The 25,045-nt window shown below is 47.4% G+C and overlaps 1 protein-coding gene across 2 annotated transcripts in view; it reads left to right on the forward strand.

Moving 5' to 3' along the window:
• LOC135233206 (probable E3 ubiquitin-protein ligase HERC4) overlaps positions 1 to 25,045 on the forward strand; it is a 367,748-nt gene that overhangs the window by 152,186 nt on the left and 190,517 nt on the right. For both annotated transcript variants that reach the window (XM_064296521.1, XM_064296519.1), the window contains exon 7: positions 874 to 1,017. In XM_064296521.1, coding sequence (XP_064152591.1) covers positions 874 to 1,017 — 144 coding nt within the window. The remainder of the gene's footprint in view (positions 1 to 873; positions 1,018 to 25,045) is intronic.

Genomic DNA, 25,045 nt, shown 5'->3' on the forward strand with positions numbered 1-25,045 from the left:
GTGAGGGGGGTGTTAGGTGGGGCCGCCTCTGGGCCTCGTTAAACTGGGGCAGGCCAGAGTAAGTGCAGGAAAGGGTGATGAGGTCATCCGTAGAGCCCTTTAAAGGTGTGACATCACAAATATGTGATTAGAATGTTCCTCACTGAACATTCTAATGCTGATGTCACAATCACTACTGGAAATCAAAAGCAATGGAATTCTAGAACACTCAGAATTTTTCTTTAAAAAAAAAAAAAAAAACGTTCCAAAAAGCCAATTCTTCAAAGGGTTAAAAGAGAACCCTGTCCCAGTTGTCAGGGCCTGCCCCGCAGTGGATTTCAGTAGAAACGCATACAAGTGAGTGCGTGGAGGAGGAGCAGAAGATGGGATGTCCTTAGAGAGGTAATGGCTGGTCTGGCAGTGGCCTCTGTGCTCGTAGGACCAGGGTAGCTCCTGGCCTGCAGGATAAGTTTGATTTAGATAATCATTCCTAAGGAAATACTTGTTCAACACACTTCACTGCCCTCATTTTGATTGCGCCACTACTGGAAATAACAGCGAGTGATTGCTGTCACGGATCAAAGTGTAATATCAATATATAAATATATGAATAAAATGTTTTTTTTTTACATATTGCTAAGATATGTGTGGTGCACATGAAAATACACCACACTGAGCTTTGTGTGTGTGTGTGTGTGTGTGTGCGCGTGTGTTTCTATGCGTGTGTGTGTGTGTGTCACATGCACACAGACACACATGCAAATGTATGCTCAGTCATCCAAGTGATTGCAGCCCCTTTGCCATTGTGAGAAATGTAATGATTGATTGATTGGATGATTGGCTGTTTGATTGATTGCGGAGTTCATTGACTGACTGCGCTGGCATTCCCTGCAGGCAATGGGAAGGTGTTCCAGTGGGGGTGCGGACGGGCCTGCGGGAATCTCAGGAGGAACCTGCCCGTTCCGGAGGAAGTGCCCTTACCCCCCGTCTCGGTGAATGCGGTGCGAGGGGGCTGCTGGCACAGCCTGCTGCTCACGGGTAGGCCACTGGGGTTCCTTTCTGCTGCATTGTACAGGGTCACTGCGTTTGGGTTCTACTGCAGTGTACAGGATCAGTGAGTTTGGGTTCCACTGCAGTGTAAAGGGTCACTGCATTTGGGTTCTACTGCAATGTACAGAATCAGCGCGCTTGGGTTCTACTGCAATGTACAGGGTCACTGCGTTTGGGTTCTACTGCAATGTACAGGATCAGTGCATTTGGGTTCTACTGCAGGGTACAGGGTCATTGTGTTTGGGTTCCACTGCAGCGTACAGGGTCACTGCATTTGGGTTCTATTGTAGGGTACAGGGTCATTGTGTTTGGGTTCTACTGCAGTGTACTGGGTCACTGCATTTGGGTTCTACTGTAGTGTACAGGATGGATCACTGTGTTTAGGTTCTATTGCAGTGTGCAGGGTGACTGAATTTGGGTTCTACTGCAGTGTACAGGGTCATTGCGTTTGGGTTCTGCAGCAGTGTACAGCGTCACTGCATTTGGGTTCTGCAGCAATGCACAGGGTCGCCGTGTTTGGGTTCAGCTGCAGTGTACAGGGTCACTGCATTTGGGGTTGAGCTACAGTGTTTTTGGTCCCTCCTGGTTGACTGATCCAGTTGATTCTGATCCACATCTGGTCTGCAGTCTTGTGTATTTAGCCACATATACAGGAGACTGCTTTGGGCTAACTGTGGCTCAGGTACAATGAATGCCATCCATGAGTATGGCCTTTGTCAGAGCATATGATTCCACATACATGGTACATTTACTACTACTCTGTATACTTTTCAGAATCATAGAGCGCTGGCAATCAGGCGTTTTTGTGTAATTTTCAGGATTTTCTTCACCCTTAAGGACTGTCGCTGTGCTTTTCTGAACTGATTCATAAGCCCTGTGTAACAGGATTCATTATATGGTGTATAAAGAAATGCATAAAATCCAGACAAAGTGTTTTTAGCAGGGGGCTCTCAATCAATCACCATCTATCATTAAGGGCTCAGAACTCCAGTGCTGTGACATAATAAACAGAGAGAGAGAGAGACAGAGAGAGAGAGAGGGAGTGAGAGAGAAAGAGAGAGAGAGAGAAAATGGGCCTTGACAGCCTTTTCACCTTACTGCAGAGGATTTCAAAGTCACTCTCCTCGCGATGCTGACAAACGCTCGCGTCGTCTCGGCTGATAAATGTCCCGGGTCTTCGCCCCACCCCCACCCCCCACCCCACTCCCCGCTGCGTACACCAATGCTTTCCCTTCACCCCCCCCGGTGAACCTGGGACGCTGGAGGTCGTCAGGCGGGCGCGGCTTCAATCCCGCGCTCCCGCCATCGATCCTTCCAGCCGCGGCGCATTTTACGGTGCCCTTCTAGCACGTTAGCGCCGCTTCCCGCTATTAGCCCTGGTAAAAGTGTAATGGTATTTAAGCAGAGGACCGAAAGTGGACCATTTGTATCACCATCCCTTTTGATGCCACTGCTTCAACTGTCATAGACACACAAAAGACTTCAGAACACAGAATCAGAGCACTACACACACATGGATAGACAAACAAACACATATACAGTGCTCATTTATACATGCACAGAGGGCATCACAAAGTCAGCTATTGAACATCGCGATGACTCACCTCAATGTTCTCTGTTTGACTGATCAAAATACCAGATGGCTAAGCTAATGCTACTTCATTTATGCACTTTCACCCTTGTAACCATGGGCACTTTATTTTAACTTTTCCTATGATAATTTGCACTAAATCGCTGGAAGTATCTTTCTCAAAGCTAAACTTTATACAGAGGTTATTCAGGCAGTTATATATGAGATACGGCTGATAAGAAGTCAACACAGGCTCATGTTTTATTAATGTCCAAATCTGTGATGCGATAAGAGGAGCCAAAGATCAGCTGTACTGATTGCCTTGATCCTGAGAGGAGAGCCATGGGCTTTGATCAGAAAGGCTAATGAATGTGTCCCATTTATGTGATTAGAGAGTGGTGAGCTTACACGCACCGTAATATTTTTAGACGTGGAGCAAACTATTGAAGGCTGTTGTGTATCGATATTTTGAGACGATGACGCGTATGACGGATCTATAATAGGCCTAGCTTCTGTTTGCCTGTTTTGCGGCGAAAGTATAATTGGTGCCTGGCGTGGATTCGTAATGTGGAAAAGAAATGCTTGCTCAGTCTGATGAATGTTTTTGTGGTTTTAAGGCTCAGCATAAACGAAGCGTGACTGTATTCGCTTGTGCTGCGATGGTCTTTCAGTTTGGTTCGTGGTAACTGTGTGTGTGGTCATGCGTGTGTGCTTAAACTTGTTTGTGTACATTTAAATACCTGTGTGCTCACTTGGGAGTGCATATGTGTATGTGTGTACATGTGTGTGTGCATGTGTGTGTTTACGAGTTGGTGAGTGTGCTTGTGTGTGTGAATGTGGTGATGGAATGTGATGTGTGTGGTGCATGTGCAAATGAGTGGTGAAGGTGATGTGTGTGTGTGTTGTGCGTTGTGCGTGTGTGCGTAGGAATGCAGTGTGGATCTGTGCATATGTGTGTGTATGTGTGTGTGTATGAGTAGGTGAGTGTGCTTGTGCTTTGTGTGTGTGTGCGTGTATGTGCACCAGTAGGTGAGATTGCATGTGTGTGTGTGTGTATGAGTAGGTGAGTGTGCTTGTGCTTGTGTGTGCGTGTGCGTGTATGTGCACCAGTAGGTGAGATTGCGCGTGCGTGTGCGTGCGTGTGTGTAGGTGAGTGTGTGTGCGTGTGAATGTGTGTGTACGCGTGCGCGGTGCGAGTGCATTTTCCAAAGCGAAGAATAACTGGTTTAATTTTATCTTGGGCACTAATCTTCATCGGGGGAGAGCGTCGCGCAGCCCCAATCAGCGCTCCATTAGGGGGCTGATGAATGTGAGAGCGCAGAATTACCAGAGATGCAGCCGATGAGGAACGGAGGCGGCAGGGGCCGGGGGGTCAGTGGAGCAGGACAGTCGCACAAATTAATTCCGTCTTTTATTAAAAAAAAAAGAGGAGGTCTAATTGTGTCAAACAGGCTTGATGGAAATAGAGTTACCGTGGGAACGGGAGGCGGTTATTAGGGCCCCGGTTCGCGGAGCGCGCGGGGGGGGGGGTGGGGGTGGGGGGACTGGCTGCGCCCGTTCGAAAGCGGCATTTGAAAGACAGTTCGCCGGAACTCGCGCCATATTGAGGGCAGCAGGTGGACGGGCCGCTCCGGTTAATTAAATGACCGGCTCAATGCTGCGGCCTGTCACCGGAGGGAGGGGGGGGGGGGGGGGCTTCGTTAAGTCTCATCCGGCGCGGCGGAGCCGGGGTCCGCGCGGCCGTCTGACAGGACGCACGCGAGACGAGCTGGTATGATACGGCCCCAGACGCCTCCCCCTCCCCTGCCCCCGCCCCCCGCCCCCCCCGAAGAATCCCGTGTTTCAGTCTTCGCACGCTAATACGGGGCCTGCGTTCACGCATCATTTCCTGCGACGCTCCGGCACATTTATAACCGTGCCTCACGACGGCTTCCCTTTCTTTTTTAAATAATTCGCCGTGTGTGCGCGTTCGTGTCTGGTTTAATGCGAATTCCGCGATATTTCTTCGAAACAGAGTCCGCCTGGTTTCCGTTTCATGCCGTTACGCTGTGTTCCATCGTTAGCGCTCGCTTTAAGCGCAGCTCGGCCCGCCTTGGCTTGACCTCTCGTGATATTCACCTCGGTTGCAGGGAAATAGCGCGTATTTCCGCGTTGGGCAGGGGGCGCTGTGGTGGGCGTGTTGGGAGAGGGGCGCTGTAATTAATCCACGCTGTTTGTACGAGGAAGTGAGCGAGCGAGAGAGAGAGAGAGAGAGACGGAGGGAGAGAGAGCAGGGGACACGCCCTCCGCCGCAGGTAATGGGGCGGCCGCTGTTTGGCTAATGTTTTATCCGGTCGCGCTACATCACCCCGGATTGCTTTGTCAATAACCCGGCCGGCCCGCGAGGCCGGGGGGAACCTGAGCCCTGTCAGGATGACTGACGTCCCGGAGATGGCTGATAATTCAAAGAAATTGAAAGTGTGAAATCTTTAAGGACCACTTCTGCCCGGCAAATGGCGGGGTATCTTTTCCATCGCTCCGCTCTCTCGCCGAGGCCCGCCGCGGCGTGGCTAACGCCGGCCCGCGCGCGTCCGTCAAGCCTGCTTCCGGTGGGGTTTATCCCTGTTTGGCTCCTTATCTCTGGGCTTCCCAAGTCATTCCGTAACCTTCAGGCAGGGAAAGGGGAGGAGTGGAAATTACCCCCCCTCCCCCCAGCTTCCCTCCCCTCCACATCTCTGCTTTTTGTTTAATAGGTGTAGCATCGTCCTAGCTCGCGTTAGCAGCAGCCGATTGCAACGCCTAATTCAGCTGTCAACACAACAGGCGATTCACCTTTGATAATGACAATCATCTTTCCGCCTCCCAACCGCCGCCCCCCACCCCCCGAGCGTCTGTGTGGCGTAGGCTGCTCGGACCGGGCCAGTGTTTAACACCCTGTCCCCCCCCCCCCCCCCCCCCCCCCCCACCCTCCCGAAAGGCGTGCAAACAGGGTTTGTCAGCACCTGTTGAAATGGCGGTCGGCTGTTGTCACCAGACGGAAGATTTAGCCGCGCTATCTGATCTTCGGATAATGCCGCTTCCCCGGAATGGAAGTGAGATGCATTGTGTCGATAACAGGACTGCCATCACCAGCTGTGTGAACAGGGTGACACACGTCCAGACATGTTTATTTCTCGCATTGGGAAGCGGGACCTTTAATTCAGAGGGATTTTATTGGAATTGATACGTTCCAGGCAGACGCTATAGTACTTCATGGGAATTCGAATCATTACCCACTGCCAATGAATAATTATAATTAATTTGTAAGCATTTTTGGAATCTAGTCTTAATATATATTTTTTATATTACACTGGGAAGGTTGATTATTTCTTTGTATGAAAGGTGCTCTTTTAATAGGGTTATTATTATTATTATTATTATTATTATTAATAATGTATCGACCAGAATTAGTAGCAGTTTGATAAGATGACATTTTAGTCCTGTGTTTGCTTGTTCTACTGGCACGAAAAGATTCTGCAGACCATGTGATACTTTCTACAGACAAGGAGACATCTTCCAAAAGTAAGAATCAATGAATTCCAGATGTCTTCTATGAATAATTTTCATTAATAAGTTAAGATCTAGGACATTTTACCACATATCCTCTCTAATTAGAGTCTGTAGAATTTTAATAGCGCAAGAATTAATTTGAATGAGAAGTTAATTATTAGTTTCATAATTAGGTTTATGATTAAGTAGTTAATAAAAGAAACAAAAATTAACTTTCTTTGAGTGGGACAAAATATCGAAATGCACATGTTTTCCCTTTCAGAATCCTCTGAGACACTGAATGAGGTGGTTGAGCTCGGATGGTACGGCAAGGTTAATGACAATATGTCCGACATGAGGCAGCCATTGTGAGCTCCGTTCGAACAATGCGCGGTACATCTGCTCAACCTCCCAATTAAGTATATCAAGTTATCAGTGCGAATGGAACTAGGAGATAGTGAATTAATTAGCTCATCAACCTAAGCAGTTCTCAGGATGAAAGCAGTCGAGACGGAGGAACGCTGCGTATGGACGTGCTAACGGGCTATCGATGCTATGCTAACGTTGAAAAAGACGACAAAGTCGACATAGGGAAAGTCGACCACTTGCACACATGCAGAGAGGAAGAGGGAGGCAGGTTTTGTGTTTGTGGAGTGCATTTCTACATACTACACACTTCATTTAGTTTTTTGCGCTCTGGTCGATCCACTGCTCTCTTGCTCCCTCTCACCTTCCGTTGGTTAACCTGCCTGCCAGTCACCTGGCTTGGACCTTCGAAACGCAGGCTCATAGCTCAGGCACTTTCTGCTTCCTGAAGTAGACTAGATTGGTCAAAACGCGTTACTGTAAATTTCTCTTAGCTCCAGTGGTTACAGCCAATGTTGTGTGTTCATTGTGTGGCTGGGTAGAACGCTTATTCTGCAGGATTTATTCTTGCATAACGCCACCTTACAGTAAACAGACGGAATATATATTTTTTTCACGGTTTATGTGTCTCTTATTCTATGGTTTATGCAAAGCAGCCCATTTCTAATTGTGCTCTGCATTCGCTCTGTAGGCCTCAGAAATCCCAAATTCGGGCGTGAACGCGCTGCCGCTCAGCTGAGACGCAACGTCTCCCCCGCACCTCGAAAGAGACGGCACCCTGCGCCACGCGCGGGCCCCTCGATCCAAAACCCGCCCGCCTTCTCCAGAACCGCCCCGGGCGCCGCTAACCGTGCGAGGCGATCCAGACTCCGGCTGCACCCGCCGTCAATCAAAACCCGCCCCGCCGCGGGGACGCCCACTTCCTGGATCTCGGCAGCAGGAACCGAAAGCGAGGTGGGAGAAACAGAAGGCGCAAAAAAAAAAACATTAGACAGCAGGAGGATGAGAGATGAGAGAGGGAGGGAGGGAGAGAAGGAGGGAGGGAGGGCGCGAGAACGTGGAGAAAGCGTGGAAATTCCACATCTGTTAATCCGGAGGAGTTTAAGAGCCCGGCCTCCGAAACCGCGTGTTTGTTTGCGCGGGGAGAGCGCGCTGGAGGAGAGCGCGGGGCGCTGCGAGGGAGCGTTCCGCGTTTAGCCGCCGAAACGTTTTTAAAACCCCGCGCCAGCGCCCCTCCGTCGCGGAGGAGCGGTTCCCGGGCCGACGCGCTTCAAAGCTGTTTAAATACCCATCAGGACGCGTCGCTTCCCGTCCTCGCCAAAAACGAAAGAAGAAAAAAAACGGGAAGCGGAGGAAGGGAGACGGAAATTTATCAAGAAACTTCTGCGATATTTAATGGTCCTTGTATGCGGGAAGACCACAGACCGTTCTCTCCTGCCAAATACTGATCCCCTAACTTAATTTCCTGCTCAATTGCTGTTTTATAGTGCATAGTACAGTGATACCGGCTAGTAATATAGGAAACAGATTGCCTGTGCGGCAGAGTGGATAGGACTTGGCGGAGCCGCTGGTGTGGGCCCGCAGTCTCCGGGGGTGGCTGTCTACGCACATCAGGAAAGCAGCAAAGCCGGTCTTTCCCACTGACTGGCAGCAGCTGGAGAGTTGATCCGCGCGCGCGGGTGGGAAGTCCTGAAGGGTGCGGGTTGCAGCCCCTGTCAGAAGCTGTCAACGTACATCATGTTTTTGCCCCCCCCTCCCCACCCCCCCTTTCCACTCCCCCTCCCCCATCCATTGTTTGTTGATTAATTAATATGCGACCGCAGGATGCGAAGGGAGGCTTGCTCGCACCAGGCCACCGTTGGAACCCTGACATCCGGTCCCCCAGCACCCCTGCACCCCCCCACCCCCACCACCCCACCCCCGACTCCCTCAGGTTCTGACACCCCCGTCCCTGGAGCCTCACATCTCACCGGCTTTTAGCATGTGCTAGCTCTGCGCTCTACCCCCCCCCCCCCCCCCCCCCCACCACCCACCACCACCACCACCACCACATACGTACACACACACACTCGTGAGCGCCTCACTCTTGACGGTCGGAAGGCCACAAAAGCTGACACGGCCCCCCCGATTCCTCTGGAGACGCCTCCTGTCCTCAGACAGCCCGTCAGAAGGGCCCCGCCCGTCACGCCATCGTCATGGGAACTCATTCAAATGTAGTCCGCTCCTTCAAATGGCGCCGCACCGCTCGGTGTCTTAAATCAAACTTCTTCCGCAGATAAATCTACAGACAGGTAGGAACATTTTTTACTGTGTGATAAGCTGAAATACTCCTCGGCTGTCTTGCAAGTACGCATTCATATTTTCGGTAAGCGTCCTTTTGTCTGTTACAGCTCCAGCGCTGGAATGATATCTTTATTTGTAACATTTTTACAACACTTTTTTTCTCTGGCAGTTTGGAACGCTAAACGGCATTTGTAGGCTTGTAGCATTGCTAAACACTCGATCAGTTTGTAAATTCCCCTCTCATGGTGACGGAGGACTGCAGTACTTACGCAGCTGTCTGGCCATTCTGCATGCAGACTGCTGACAGCTGATCAACCAGAGGGGGCGCTATAGCATGTGATGAAGAGTTCGCTGGTGACTGTAACACTGTCCACCTTTTGGCCAGTTACGCACAGAACACTGGCGTGGTCAAGGGGTGATTTTGAACTGTAGGGAGGTAGAAAAGAGTGCTTCAGCTGAACACACTGTCCAACCGCCAACCCCCAAACGTGTGCAAATTCTCAACAAAGTTTCGTTCAAACAGAACAATAAAAGCCGTGGGGCAGGGCCTTCCCTGGCCCTCAGCTGGCCTGGTCTTGCAGTGTGTGCGCTAATGTGATCTCCCAGAATGCAACGGGCAGCACGGTGAACCCCCAGTTTGTGGAACAGAGCTTCAGGTACAGTACACTCCCAGGGCTCTGGGGAAGGGGGGAAGTGGGGGGTCAGAGGTCACTGAAATCACATCCTTGCTGACAGCGAGCGTTAGTCATTCCTTTGTTGCGACGCTCTCCCGCTCTCTAGGAGCGATGAATTTCGGCATTAAAAAAGACACATTACCTCGCGTACCGTACAGTGAGACACGAGCGCAGGCCTATTAATGTTTCAGCTTGAACTCTTTTCCCCCGTCGAACGCATCGGAGTTACTTTACAGCGATGGTTCGTCGTGATCATCCTCCTGGGGTGCGTTGTTAAGGTTTGAGATGTTTATCCCCCGTGTTTATCTTGCATTCACTCATCTTCTGCTTTCAGACGCGAGGCATGCCTTGGGTTTCGGAGCGCAGATTTGTCTGAGGATTTTTCCCCCCCCCCTTCAGCCGCGTTTCCGTAACCGGATAAATCGTTTTTATTTCACGTCGCTCTATTTGCCGAAAAGTGAAAAACGCAGAATGCGCTCATCCGTCTTCGAAAACGTATTTTCCGCCGAGCGTACGGCACATAAACCTCTGTATAGCCTTTTCTTTTCTTCATCCCCCCCCCGTCAGATTTACATATTTGTTTTGAGCGATTTCCTTCTGAAGGCTGATATCGGTTCCAGGGTTCGTTGAAGGGGGGAATCTTACATGATGTTTAAATATATGCATTAGGAGATCATCTGGGTTTCTGTGATCGCCGGTGCCAAGAAGCCCTTGATTACCGGGACGTGGATGGGATACAGCTGTCGGAGACGTTTTTCAGCCCGAGATGGAAATCTCGAGCTTTTGAGCAAAGTTTTCTTTGGGAAGCGAGTTCAGTTGGTCAGCTTATCTGCTCTGTTCCCATAGCTGCTCATTTTTTCCCATGTATGCGGCCCTATTTTGTGTGTCTGTTGTGCCTGTGTGTGGGGGTGTGGTGGTGGTGGTGGTGATTATTTGAATTCCCATGTTTATTGAATGTGTGACTTGGGTAAAAACATTTTGGCAGTCTTCAGAGTTTATCCCTTGCATTCCAAAAATATCCAAATTTTATGGACTCATCTGTTGTGATTATGCATCACTTTGTGAGTATAATATGGTAAATGTAGCTTCAGGAAGTAATAATTCCTTCTGCAAATTATGTGGCCGTTCACATAGCACACTTAGTAATATATTTTCAATCAAAGATAAACAGTTTAAAAAAAAAAAAAACTAAATAGAAGTCGCATTTGTGTTATAGTGGGAAAGAGGAAATGGCTAGTCCCCGTGGGCTGCGGTACCTTTTAAAACAATCCCTCTTCAAAAGCCACACAGAACGCGAGACTGCCAAAAACAGCGAGGCTGCTTTGAGTTTTACAAGACCTGACCCTGGAGATGCTGCCAGCCGCGCCGTTTATTTGTTTACTTTTCGGGCGAGACGATGAATCTTCGGCCCCTGCGTCACGCCGCGGTGCCTCCCCGTTTCTGACCGCAGCCTTGGGGCGATTCGTCAATCCCAGAATTCCTTAAAGTTTACAATAATATCAGCCTCTTAAGTCTCCTCGAGGCTAATTTATCCATCCTCCTCCTCCTCCTCCTCCTCCTCCTCCACTTCCACTGCTGTGTTGAAAAATGGTGACGTCATGCCGACCGTTTCACAGAAAAGGGGATTTTTGCTGTCTTTTCATTCTGTGGGAAGGCTCTCTTGGGCCTGGAAGTTTCTCACACGGAGGAAAATGGCGATTACTTTAGCATGCTCTTTTTCTGTGCAATCAAGTGGTATGAGGTTAGGGTGGGAAAGAAGAGTAATGTTTTAGCGCTGTGGAAAAATAGTTTTTTTTTTTTTTTTTAACAACCATGCCAGCCACAAAGAACAGTCCCAGAATGTTATCATGTTCTGTAAAAGTAAACGTAAGTGACATTCCACTTTCAAGATACATTTCTTTGAAATGAAATATTTTTTTCAAGCTCAAGACATTATGAGAACATGCACTATTCCATTTACTCCTGTTGCATTTTGATGTGGCGCTGTGCTTGTGTACAGTATTAGCTAATTTCTCATTTTTGCTAAGTATTTAACGTTTATTTGAATCATACTTTACTTCATAATCATGCATTTTTGGAATACCATAGTTATTCTTTTGGTTAACCCTACTCAACTGGAGTCCAGTAGAGAGGATTTATTTTTTAAGATAACCAGGATAATTGGTTTGCTGTTTTAGCATGTCACTCTGTGAAACATTCGATTAGATTTTTTCCACTTGTGCAATAACTTTACTTTGACATTTTTGCGCCCCTTGGATTTTAGATTACTCTTAGAGGCCTGTTCTTATGACATTCAATTTTGTTAACATTTAAAAAAAAAGCAAACAGGGAAATATTTTCCATTCCTGCAGGTGGGATTTAGCTGACAAAAATCTCTCCACCAGCAGCAGCTACGCAAGCTAGGCTACACTAGGAGTGGCTTTCACGACTTTTCAATCAATTCTTTTTTTTTTTTCTTTCAAAAACTCCCCTCACTCCTTTTTTATACCGCCCCCCACCCCCCTTCTCCCAAATGCCCCCTCCATCTTTGGATTTGTGCACGAAAGACGATTTGAAATTGGCCTGAACTTCAAGCAAGAGGTTAATGCTATTCACAGTTTTTTTTTTTTTTTTTGTGGACCGAACCACCCACTTTGCTTAAGGTCAGTGGCGGGGGCTAATACCTCTCAGAGGTTCTGCTGTGAACTTGGCATTCCCCTGATTAGACTCCCCGCTGATGGACTACACATACCGGCTCACTTGCCAAGTCAAATAACACATTTAGTGAATTGGAAATAAGATTTAAGTGGGCCGACACAAAGCGGCCAGCCCTCTCTTCTCCGCACCCGATCCCCCTCTTTGTGTGCTAGACTGTGAAAACTGCTCTTGTTGGAGGAGTTAAGCTTCATTTTTTTTTTTTTTTTTTTTTTTCTGTAGATTATTTGGAAACAGGTCAATTGAGTGTTGGAGCTGCAAACTCCACCCACAGAAGAAAAGGGGGCAGTTTCGCCCCGTGCTGGTTGCAGCTCCTCAGGACTCTCTCTCTCTCTCCCTCCCTCCATCCCTCTTTCTCCTTGGATAAGAACCTATTCCAGGCAATTCAATTGCCAAGTGCGAGCCCTTGAAGGGGCCTGGCTTTGATTCCAAGGCTCCATTTTTTTTTTTTAATGCTCACTCTGTTTAATTCAAAGGGGAATGCACTTTGTCCATTGATGCTGACTCCTTTCACCCTTCTCTCTCTCTCTCTCTCTCTCCCCCTCTCTCTCCCTTTTTCATCTCGCTGAAAAAGCACAAACACGTTCGCTTACCATATATGCGCCGTGCGCTCGGTAAATGCACACGGGCGGCTGTTGTCCATACAACGGTTCTAAAGAATCCATAAATCCATATGTTCAATGACTCTCCGTACCGTTACCTTCCGCAAAGCTCCAGGTACGGTGAAATATTACGCCATAGACGCGCCATTACTTTACGACAAATGTACGACCTTCGCGTCGCTATTGGCAGAAGTGAGCTATAAAAGCGTCGCCCCAAACAAAGAGAATCTGTCACCGTCTCATAATCCGGCGTTAGCCGCACCCTGAAATGTACGTGCGAGACTTTAATGCGGGACTGCTAGCCTGTGCCCTGAACAAATGGATACCATTTTGTGTGCTCGGCCGAAGAAAGGCGAGTAATGCTTTGTGTCAGTGATAGACATCAGCTCAATGCGGGGCATCAGACGCTACGTGCCATCGCTTAGCGCCGCTCGCGCTGACGGCTCTTTAATGAATCTCTAATTAACGGCTTCGGTCCCGGTGACGCCGCCGCGTTCGGGTGGGTCCGGTGAAGAGCCGGCTGTCCTCAGACGACCGGCCGCCCCCCCCCGGGCTCTCGCTCGCGCGGTTAGCCCCCGCGACGCCGACGGCTAAATTAATCACCGCTATCGGCGAGGCGGTTTGTTAGATTCGTGCTAAAGGTGCGGTGGGTGTCGCGGCCGCCCGGCGGGACCGCGCCTGACCGAATGCCCCGGCCGCCGTGGCGGCTGCGCGTCGGAGCTCGTTCGAGCGCGACCGGGAGGGCGCTCGAAAACACGCGCCTTCCGCGAAAACAAACAGTTATTGCTCTGGCTGTTCGTGCTCTTGAAGGAAACGCAAGGAGGGGCGTTTTACTGTGGAGGGGGGCGGCGGAGTCCACCACGGGCGACCGTTTCGGAGTTTCCGCAGTACGTCTCATTCCCGAAATCAAATGCGGACTTTTCCGACAAAGACGCTCCCGTTCGACGAGGTACAAAAAAAAAAAACGGAGTTGAACGTGACAGGGCGGGGACTCTGGAATGGGATGCTCGGTTCCCTCTTCACGTCTGGAGGTTTGATTTAAGAAGACGAGAAAAACACGCGCGGCTTGTAGAAAGATATTCCGGGATATAAGTCGGCGTGACAGCGGGCAACGGAAGCATTTTTGATTTCGTTCAGCCGTGAGGGTGCAATGCTCTCGCGTATGTCAGTTATCACCACAAAAAAAAAAAAAAAATCCAAAAAACACAAACCTTCAGTCGAGTCAATGGGACATCCATATAACATTTATGTGGTACCTAGCTCCCAAAGTTGTTGTTATTACATTTGTTTTTCAGTCTGCCATCCTTATGTATTTTTCATTTTTTTTCATACGGGTGAAAGCGGAGAGGGTTACTGATAGCGATTTGATCACAGTACAGAAAGTTTCATGGCTGGGGTCCGGCCACTTGGGGGGGGGGGGGATTCGTACATGGGGAGAGAGTTGCCCACCCTACATTCTGTACCACGAAATCTCTCCCTTATCACATCTTAAAAAATACAAAAGTTATTCATGCAAAAAAAATTAAATAAAAACCCCAATGTCACCTCAAATGAAATGAAGATTAAAGGAAGATCGCCATGGTGAAACCACTGCTGAGCTTGGTAATCCTTCCAATGAAATGCAGTTTGCAAATGATCTTATGTGGTAAATTAAGCTAAGAGTCTAAGAACAGGACCCAGGATCTCAGGAGAGAACACAGGATTTGATTTTAAAAAAACAGTCCGGTGCCACTGCTAGCCATTATCTTGACAACATTGTCATTATCTATTGTTTTTTTATATGGTTTTGTTCTATATGACCAAATATCATTTGAATCCTCTAACGTTAGTGCATGTGTCATATGCAGATAATCAATTTTTCTTTACTTTCCACCTTCCTGAGACCAGACAAGACCAGGTGGTACATTTTTCACGGTGGTTACATGACAATGTCCTTTTCAGCAGCAATTTAGTGCAACACAAGTCAGGAATGTGGGTGGTTTGGAATGGAAGAAAGGGGGGGGGGGGTCTTTTTCTGTTTCAATTTCTGCCAGAAATTCTATGCCCAATTTTAGTATACACAAAGTGTTACATAAACAATTTTTTATTGCACGGACCTGACATAAAAATCTGATACCGCCTGAGCCGCGTCGTATATTGCCTTGAAAACAAGACTAATCTTGTTTTCAGAGTCCGGATAAATAAGGAGCGGTTTTGGCTGTGTGCTTCTTCCCCCTTTACAAAAAAAGAAAATAAAAAATGAAGAAATCTTTTTTTAAAATTAAGGACGGGGAGCAGGGGACCATTGTCACGGACCGGCTGCGGGAAGCCCGGGTCGCGCGGTATTTAAAACGATGTTGTCGGGGTGAGAGATAGCTGGAATTTAAACCCCGGAGTGCCGGGAAGCGGTCAGAGTTCAGCGGCTAATCTGTTCTGCGGTTTGTAGGAGAGCTTTGCCTCACGTTGCGTGGAATTACAGAGCGGGAGAGAGAGAGAGGGAGAGGGGGAGAGAGAGAGGAAGAGGGAGAGGGGGAGAGAGAGGGAGAGAGAGGGAGAGCGGCCTCCGTCTGCCAGCGGTTGCCATGGCCCAGCTGGTCCGGAGGAGCTTGGCCTCTCTCCAGGACCTCTCCCTGCTTTTGATCCCGGCTTTTGATTGTGATAAATTTCTTACGGCAGGTGGGGGGAAAATAAGTTTGCTCAGCGAACTTCAGAAGGAGGGGGGTGGGGACGGGGGGACGGGGGGACAGGGGTGGGGGGGGCGAGAGAGAAAAAGCAAACCACGGTAAAATAAAAAAACAAGTTCACTTGAAAGAGCAGATTATCAGGCTGCTGGATCCATTTGACCAACCCAGACCACCCCCTCCCCCCTTCACCATCCACCATCCCTCTGCTCTCTCGCAAAAAATTTGGTTGCCGTGTGGTTTTTTTATTTATTTTCTGTGTAAATCCCCTTTATTCTAGAAAGAGTTGGACGGCTTTCAGGTTTTTTTGTCTTATTTTGAAATTTGTGTTTGGCGTGCGGTGAAGGTTAAAAACTGGAAAAAATTCATCAGCTGCGGGGCAGCATCTGCTGTGTGCGTGTGCGTGTGTGTGTGTGTGTGAGTGTGTGTGCGTATGCGTGCGTGTGTGTAAAATGGTGCATGTGAGAACTCTCGCATGGGTGTGCGTGCATGTGTATGTCCATGCGTGACAATGGAGGAGAGGAGACGATTGGCCGAAGCTTTTTTCCGCGGCGCCGCTGAATGGGTCCCGCTGATGAAGGAGCGTCGCCGTGGCGATACGCCATACGCGGAGGAACAAATGTCCCTTTGAGCGGGCCGTAATCCGGCCCCTGGTCACAGCGTGTCACCTAAGCCGGCTATAGAAATGTCCAGGTGTCTGGATCGGCCCAAGGCCTGTGTCACATGACACCAGGCGGCTAATAAGGCCCCTTCAATGCAGTACCTGGGTGTTCCGCCATTATGCCCGGCTAATTAGCCTGGGGATGATATGTAATTCAGTTACAAATCTTTCCTGTTTGATTCGCTCTTGTACTCTCCTACTTCTCGGGATTAGGTTGATGCTTGCAGGTAATGGATCCATTTTGGATTAGGAGGGACATTCATCCCATGGTTTGTGCTTTGGCTAATGTGATTAAGCCTTATGAAGTTTGTTTGCTTCTCTCTTCTTTTTTTTTTTTTTTTTTTAATTCGGGAGGGAGTTCAACCCCCGACTTCTGAGTCAGGGACGCCTCGTGATTTCAGGGGGGGATTGTGGAGGGGAGGAGACGTGGAAAACCAGGGCTCTCGGCCCTAAGACCCAGGCCCTGTTACTCAAATCACGGTCCATCAGGGCCGACAACTGCTGCTTTTCCACCATTCCCTTTACCTGGGAGTCAAGTGTAAAGACAGACTGACCAATAAATGGTGCTAATTGCTCAGTTTATTGCCTGGGAAAACAAGAAAACCAGGGCCGGCTTTTGATTCAAGGGCCATATTTGAACATCCATGCTCTAGGCCAGGGATCAGCAACTCACGGTCCTCGAAGGCCGAGAACTGCTGGTTTTCCACCCTCCCTTTACCTGGGAGTCTGTGTGTGAAGTGAAGAGAGTCTGGCCAATCAGTAGCGCTAATTGCTCAGTTAATTGTCTGGGGAAAAAAATAAAACCAGGGCCGGATTTGGACTCAATGGCCCGATTTGAGTATCCATGCTCTAGGCCAATCCCGTGACTTGTACAGCTGAAATATTAAGGACCGTGCGGGTGACCTAGGTCATAAAAAATGTGTGATTTTAGTGCATCCCTCCGGCGTCAGAACAGTTCAGTGGACAGTTCCTTCATCTGCTGAGAAAAGTGAAAACAAGGTTTTTCAGAGTAGTTTAGCCATTTTAACTTAGCAGGTTAGCACGACCGTCGGGAAGACGTTGCACTGAAGTTCCAGATCAGCGTGTGTTAGCGTGCGTGTTCTGTTCGGCACGTTTGATTCCAGTCTCGTTAAGGCACTCACACACCAACCCTTCTTCACATAGGACCATACGTTATGATCAGGGAAAGACAAGTTTAATTAAATGAAGCCAATTTCGCCGTTACTCCGTTGAAAACTGAGTGCAATTGCCAAATAATAAATTGTGTGAAAACATCTCGGCCACAGAAACGTGACCTCAGATTGCTTCATTATTGGTCGTTCCAAAACAGATTTGGCTCTGGGGGCTGGTTACCGCTCACCTAATGCACTGGAAAACCGTGGAATAAATCAGAGTTGATGCTTAAAAATTTAAAAGGATGGGTAATGAACTCCTTCGTAGGGGAGCGCCACAAACTGTGCCGTCGCTGTGCACCAATTAAATGAGATGAATGGCCTGATTGGCGGGCGAGTGGGACCCTGGTTGATGCCAACCTCAAAAAAGAGGGAGGCGCCCCAGCCGGAAGACGGAGCCAGCACCATGAAGACTGGATTTCGGCAATAATACCATGGCTGTATTCATCTTCTACTGTCCACATTGATCAGAAATATCCATTGGTCACTCAAAATACCTACCGTCACGAAAAGCATAAGAAATAGAGGGGCTTAAATAAAAATTGATGCTACGTGTATATTCATGTTCATTATTCGACCACAAACATACGCATACATGCGCACACTCACAAGCATACAAACCCCAAGATATTCACCGTTGTACATGGATAAGTAGACGCCATTGTAATGAAGTATAATGTAGAAATGGTAATGTTTTGCAAGTTTGTGCTGTACAGTATCTATGAGTGATATATACTTCACATGGAAAACACCTTTTTTATGTAATTATTTTGTAATTTACTTGCCCCGTGCTTCACACGAGATGAATAAGGCCTGTTCCGCACAGGCACACAGACCCTGTGACCGCGGCTTGATTAATGGTCAGTTTGTTTGTGTGTTTTTCCGCCGTTCCGCCGCGATTATAGCCGCAATGTATTCTTTGGCCTTTAAAGCTTGACGGATCATCCGGACGCTCGCACCCCATTAACTGAGAGGGGTGCGGTCTGACCGGTGACCGGGACTCTCCCGAACTCTCCTGTCTGTTTACCATTTAAGAGGTTAGGCTCGTGATCCGTAATGACTCCCAAAGTGTCCGCGCGTTAATTAAATTCACATCCCGGCCAAAGTTATTCTACTTGACTGCGTAAATGTGGCTTAATTACGGAAACATTTCTTCGCCGGGATCCCTCAGTCAGTACGGATTAGGCCCATCGTTTTACAGCCAAACAGAAACACGTTCCCAATCACTGCACTTGAATTATTGTTATGTAGCTCGGGGCTTGTATTTAAAACCGCTGAATAATTGCAATCAGATTATTATAATCAAGTACTGGAACAGTAATTACAGGTTGCAGTCGTTTAAGCTGCCCTGGAAGTCCTGTACACTGATCGTATGCATATTAAAAGTTTATGTTCAAGATAAAATTAATGAACAGGATTGTGATCTTCTGACTGTTAGATAGATGTCACCAATAGAGCACTGTTGACTGGAGAGAGAGAGAGTGGCAGAGGGAGAGAGAGGGGAGCAGAAGAGAGGGAGCTGGAATAGGAGAGAGAGAGGGCAGAAGAGAGGGAAGGGGAGAGAGAGAGAGAGAGAGAAATTGAATTAGAGAGAGAGAGAGAGAGAGAGAGAGCATGTGAGGAGAGGTGGTCCTGAGCCGTAGTTCTCCACTTTCACTTACACATACTAACATGTCACCAGTTCAGGACCAGAAACAAAATGCAACACAGCTGAAGCAAAATTTTATCACTTAATGAAATAAAATCACAAAGTAAAATGAAATGTTATCTAAGACAGTACACTGTAGCAAACTATCTGACCACAGTCACTAACAAAAAACTGGGAACTACATCGACTATGTCCAGACACTGGCAGATACAAAAAAAATCATGGCTGCCCGAAAAAGGAAGATTGTGCCAACAATGTAGACAACAAAATTTAAACAGAGAAACACTTCCTGATAGACTGTGCCAAATTCAACCAAATTCGTAATATATTCCACCCTAAAATTAGCCAGTCCATATCCTAAAATCAAAAACACACCTGAGGTGGATAGGCTACCCTTCTTATTAGGGGAAAATAAAGGCTGCTGCATACTAGCAGCACAATTTGTGTTCTCTTGCCACACTCTGAGGGACAATGAGTGAACATGTCATGCACACATGCACATAGATACTACTTGCACACATTCAAGCTTACACACATGTACACACAGAAAACACAGACAGACAGACAGGAACACACAAACACACACACACACACACACATAACACCACTTACAGTCATTTTCATTATAGGCATTTATTTGTTAGCTAATCTGTAATATATCATCCATATTGGACATAGTTTTATTATGTAACCTCTGCTTTGGCAAGTGCCTATATTTGCCAAGCCAGTTTGAAATTTGAATTTGGGGGAGAGAGAGTGAGTGCTAGAAAGAGAGAGAGAGAGCAGATATGAGAGAGCAGCAGTGTACCATGCCAAGGACTGCCTCCATATTTGGCTTCCTCTTATTTTCATGAGCGTCGCCGTACCAAAAACTGGCAGTCCCTCCCCGACTGAAAATGCTGGGACGGGTTTCGAAAATCTCCTGTAGCGTCTCTCGCCAGTGGCCTCGTCGAGTCTGGATCTCGACGCGATCTCCGGGGCGAGCGCTAGGTGCCTTAAGATCGTGCCAAGCTAGCTGTCAGGCAGGCGTACGAATTACAGTCCTCAGGTCTGTATGACAGCGGAACCGTCGCGATAATCCTGTTTACCTACACCCGCATCTTCTTGTCACCAAATATGAATGCGATGTGGTGGTGGTGGTGGGGTGGGGGGGGGGAGTTAGAGAACGCTCTCCTGAATATATCATTCATTATGACTAATCACGGTGGCTCTTGCCAGCTGAGGAGCCGCGTTGACAAGTCAACACAGCGGTAATTTGATAAGGCTACAATGCGCTGGAGCGGAGATGCGTCTGGCTACCTGCGAAGCGCTCCTCCGGGGTGCAATCCTGTCCAGAGTAATCCCTCGCCATTCAGCGCTCAAAGCCTGGCTCCCGGGCCACAATTCTGCCCGCTTCTCAAAGCCGTCCCGAAAACGAGCGAACAAAGGAGCCGAATTTACAGTAATAATAATCGACCGTAAAGAAAAGCGAGCACCTATGCGTTACTTCAGACGCGAGGCTTGCCGAAATTGACGATAAAGGCATCCGACGCCTTTGCAGACGGTGCCGGGTGCCGCTTCCAGGTATTGTGGAGAAAACAGGCCACGTTTTAATCTCCTCACTTTACCTGCGAACGGCGACAGATTCGTATACGTACGCCTTGCGTCTCTTGACTGTACCATGCGTGCAAGTACAGTATGATACAATACATATTCAGACTTTGTAAATCAAGGAAGTACACATTTTCATTGTGCCTCTGTCTGAAAGATTAATGAGTAATTTATTGTGGTGAATCCTCTGTTTTCTTCTGATTGATGATGGTGTTAAAAATGATGCTCAGAATGAATTATTGAGTCCATGCCAAAGGACCGTGGCTCTGACTCATAAATAAAATCCAATATGCAATGATCTGATTGGTTGGCAATGAGATGTCACGAGCCCATACTTTTTTTTTATCCTTTTGGAAAATACCTAACCTCTAAATTCAGACTGTGTAATCGGAGATCCAAAATGAAATCCAATAATACAGTATTTTATTATGATTTTATTTCATGCTCTCCTCATAATGATACCTCCATCATCTGCAGAACATGGGGAAGAAATACGTTTGAAGCCATTGTTAATTGAAATAAGTCTGTTGGAGAAAAAGTTGACCTTGGGCTGTTTCCCTTCTTAAAAACACCCATGTGCCATTCAGACTTACTCCACGTGATTTTATATATATTTTTTGTCCTCCCGCATTGAAAACTGGGGTGAAACAAAGTCGAGTTTGAGATTAAGTTTTTGAAATGTTAATTACCTGACACTTAACCGTTTGCCATTGTCTGGGGGGTCAGCGCACCCACATTAGCTAATTGGATATTGCAGTATTTCTAATTAGCACTGAAGACGATCGGAACAAAGGATGCAGGTTTTCCACACCTTACTCATTTCAGCCCTTTTGTATGAGCCGAGCGAGGAACAGTGTGCGCTGAATGTAATTACTCCTTATAAAGAAATCTGCATTAATACATCTCTCGGAAAGAGAGATAAAACTCCGGCGAGGACAATGCTCCCTATCAGTCTTTTTGAGGGGAGCAGAGGTTGATCAGTGGAGCCGACCGAGGTTTATCTTCCCCGTTGCGCCATTGGAAGGGAAGCCGGTCTTAATGGACGACACGGCGTGCGATGCGCCGTGTCTTCCAGCAGAGGGCTTCTCCGGCGATCCGCCGTTTCTGGGTTATCGGGTTCCGGCGAATCTGTTGCCAAGGGGCACCTGGGAAACGGCGGTATTATCGCGCTGAAAGCGTCGCCGAATTGTAGGCGTGGCAGACGGAAGTGGTCGAACTCTGGCTCCCTTCTGGACATATTTTTCCACATTTGTGACGGGTTAAAACGATAAACGCAAAGGATTTCGCGTTTATCGTTTTACTGAAAAATGAAACATGGACATTGGTCTCTGGACACATACAGCACAATGGGGTTTTGAAAATTATGACTTAGTCAGTAGATCATTGTCACTGGAAGTATGAATTATGTTCAATTTGAGATGGAATAGCCTTGCTGTGTGAATTATAGAGCAAGCAATAGTCTATGTTTTACAGTGAAACACAACTGGCTCCATTTCTGAGATAAAGACGGCTCCTTTTAGGTAAAGTTTAATTGGTACAGATCTGTGTGTCAGCAATGGTCTAATTGAGACCAAGGCTAATCAAAGGAAATGGCTTCAAAAGAACCAGGTGCCTCTGTGTCCAGATTTTTCCCAATTTGGCGTCACTTGGCACACACTAGAGGCTTGCTTTGGAGTATGAGACTGTAGGTGGAAGGATGGGTGTTCTAGTGTATTTGTAACGACACGAGGAACATATTGTGATGAATCCACAATGTACAGGACGGAAATGCACCTTATGTAGTGTTTGCCCAACATATGGTGCAACTGTATGCAAAAATGTCTTCTCCAAAATAGCTAAATGTGACAGAAACTGGTATCTACATTAATATGTGATTATGTCTAATCATTTCCTTCCCTAGTTAGCAATCTTTCATCAACACACATTTACCTGTCCAAATCTGAAATGTCCTGATGTCTGGATAGTAATGTCGGTGACTTAGAATGGTTTGATGATCACGCAGTGCATTCAATTAAGTGCTTTGAGGCCGTTTGTTTCTTTTCAGTCAAGGAAAGAAATTGGGTGAATCTCATTTAGCATCATTTCTATGTGCTTCTTGCCCCGACAGACCAGTTTAAGGAGTCATAAACAGGATGGTGTCCTCAGCAGTGGAACCTCTGTGATCTACCGCTCGTTACTCAATCTTACACGGGTTTACGATCTCTAGATGGCGAGGAAATGAAAAACAATTGTTTATGTGCATACAGTGCTGGTTGGCAATGATGATGGTCTATTTGTATGCTTGTGTATTCAGCTGAGAAAATCATATCCTGTAATCATCTGGCTTTGCTGAAGATGCACCTGAAACGAGGTGTTCTTTGTTGGAGAACAGATCTTGGGGGAGGAGGGGTGGGGATAAAAAAAACCCCTAAAAAGTCAAATAAAATAAAATGGAGAAGATTAGGTATGGAGGAGGAGGAGGAGGAGAGGCAATGCAGTGCCTTTAAATGGTTAAGATAAAGCTGGCAGGTTATTACACTTTTCAATTCCAGAGTCAAATATAAAAATTTCTATTATAAGGACAATTAATTACCCCTCAAAATGGCAAATGTGCATCCTTGTCAGGTAGAGTGTACTCTGATGGCCTTTCCTCAAACACTGAAGGTGGAGATTTGATCTCCTCTAATGCCTCTGCTGGAAAGGGTAATTACACCATGGTCCAAGCTAATTTGCTTTCTGCCAGATGAACTGTTGTATTTTATTGTACGCTGACATTTGAAAGTAATTATGGCACTGTTGACCTTAGACAATTCCAGTTGTGCCGTTGTCTGTGGCGGCTCTGTTCTACCTTTGGGCCGGCAGTCAGCGCCGTAACGAGGTAATGACACGCACCCGGAGCACCATATGGGGCTCCTTTGAGGTCGACAAAAGCCCGTGAAAGGAGGAAGCCCAATCAGATGCCCCTCCATCATTTTGCCGCCGCTCAGTCTTCGAGGGGGTGAGGACACGCCCAACGGGCCCCTCGCCGAGGCCGCGCGGTGGCCGAGCGCGTCTCGACGGCGCCCCCCCCCCCCCCAACCCCCGGCCCGCGCGCCGCGACTCCTTCCCCGGGTCGGCCATTGATCCGTGTACCGATAAGCCGTCATTATGTGTCTTTGCGTGCGAGGGGTTTTTTCCCGTGTGCTTTATTGCACGGGAACCAAATACACAAAGGTCACTCCCCCCCCCCCCCCCCCCACTCCACACCCTCGGGGTTTTCGTCTCCTCCGAACGATTGGCCGGAAGCAATTAAGGGACAATTTTATTAGTTTTTTTTTTCCTACTTTCTCCTTTTTTCCACCCACCCCCTTCGTCGTCAACGGACGATGAAATGAGAACGTCAGTCAACGCCGCAGTCTTCGCCCTCGCCTTTCGCGGCGGGGAACCCCAAGATGGCTCCGGCTCCCCGGCTCCCTTCCTGAACCCCAGTCCGTTGGCTCGGGCGTGAGGGACGCAAGCGAGGCGGCGCCACTTGACCTACATCGACTCTCCGCTGTTCAAGCGTCGCCATTCAGACAGGAGGCCAAGCTGATAGACATGATCTCGACCTGTCTGATGTCACAGGCTTATGTCACATGACATCACTACTTACGCTGCCTGCTATTCCTGCTATAAATAGCGCGTTGAAAGGACTCTTTGCGCACACGTAATTGGAAATGCTCTACAGAGATAGCCGTATGTGGTTAAATGGATACAAAGCCATCCTTGTGTTCATATGTGAAAAAGGACAAAAAAAAATGGAGCAGGGATCATATCATTAGCCATTTTTAAGGATGACATAAAGGACTGCCCTACTCAGAGCAATCAAGAAAATTACTCTGTCTTCTTCCAGCTTTATTAATATGCCACTAATGTTAGTTAGCACAAGATAAATCCATCTTCTTTCTTCCTTAAATTATGAGACATTTTAATCAGGAGGGGGAATTATGTTAGTCCACTGGTAATGAGTGCTGACAAATGGAACGGTGCTGGAGACTCCAACTGGCACATTAGCGGACCACGGAAATCGCCGGAACGTCATGACGTCAGAGGTAACAACAACAAAAAAAAAAAAAGTTTTTGTTGTTGTTTTTTTTTTTCTTTCTCGTGGAGACATTTAACTATTAAAACCAGGAGCGGGGGGGGCTACTTTAATTTATTTATTTAATTAATTATTGGAAACTAACAATAATTTAATTTGGTCTCTAATGCTGTGCAATGAGAATGCAGTTAGGGAGATGGTCTCGCCAATGTTTTTTTTTTTTTTTTTTCTTCCCTAAATCCAAGTCAATTGTATGAGCTGACTAATTTTAACAGATGATTTTCTGGAAAGCTCAGTACTGTTTAATCACCTTACAATATTTAAAAATACCCCTTTCATCCTTGGATTTTCTTTTAAGGAAATCTTCTTACAATTGCACCCCTCTAGTGTACTTCAAATATGCGTTAAATTCAATTAATTATACTCTCCCGTACTCTGAAATGCAGCAGTGTCTGACCAGCCATTATCCAGGGCAAACACTGTGCTGTGGTTGAGTTTATTTGGTCAGGGCTGTGAACATTGAGAAGGTAATGCATATATTTGAATATAA

The sequence above is a fragment of the Anguilla rostrata genome, chromosome 10, assembly GCF_018555375.3.
Source record: "Anguilla rostrata isolate EN2019 chromosome 10, ASM1855537v3, whole genome shotgun sequence".
NCBI classification, from domain to species: Eukaryota; Metazoa; Chordata; class Actinopteri; order Anguilliformes; family Anguillidae; genus Anguilla; species Anguilla rostrata.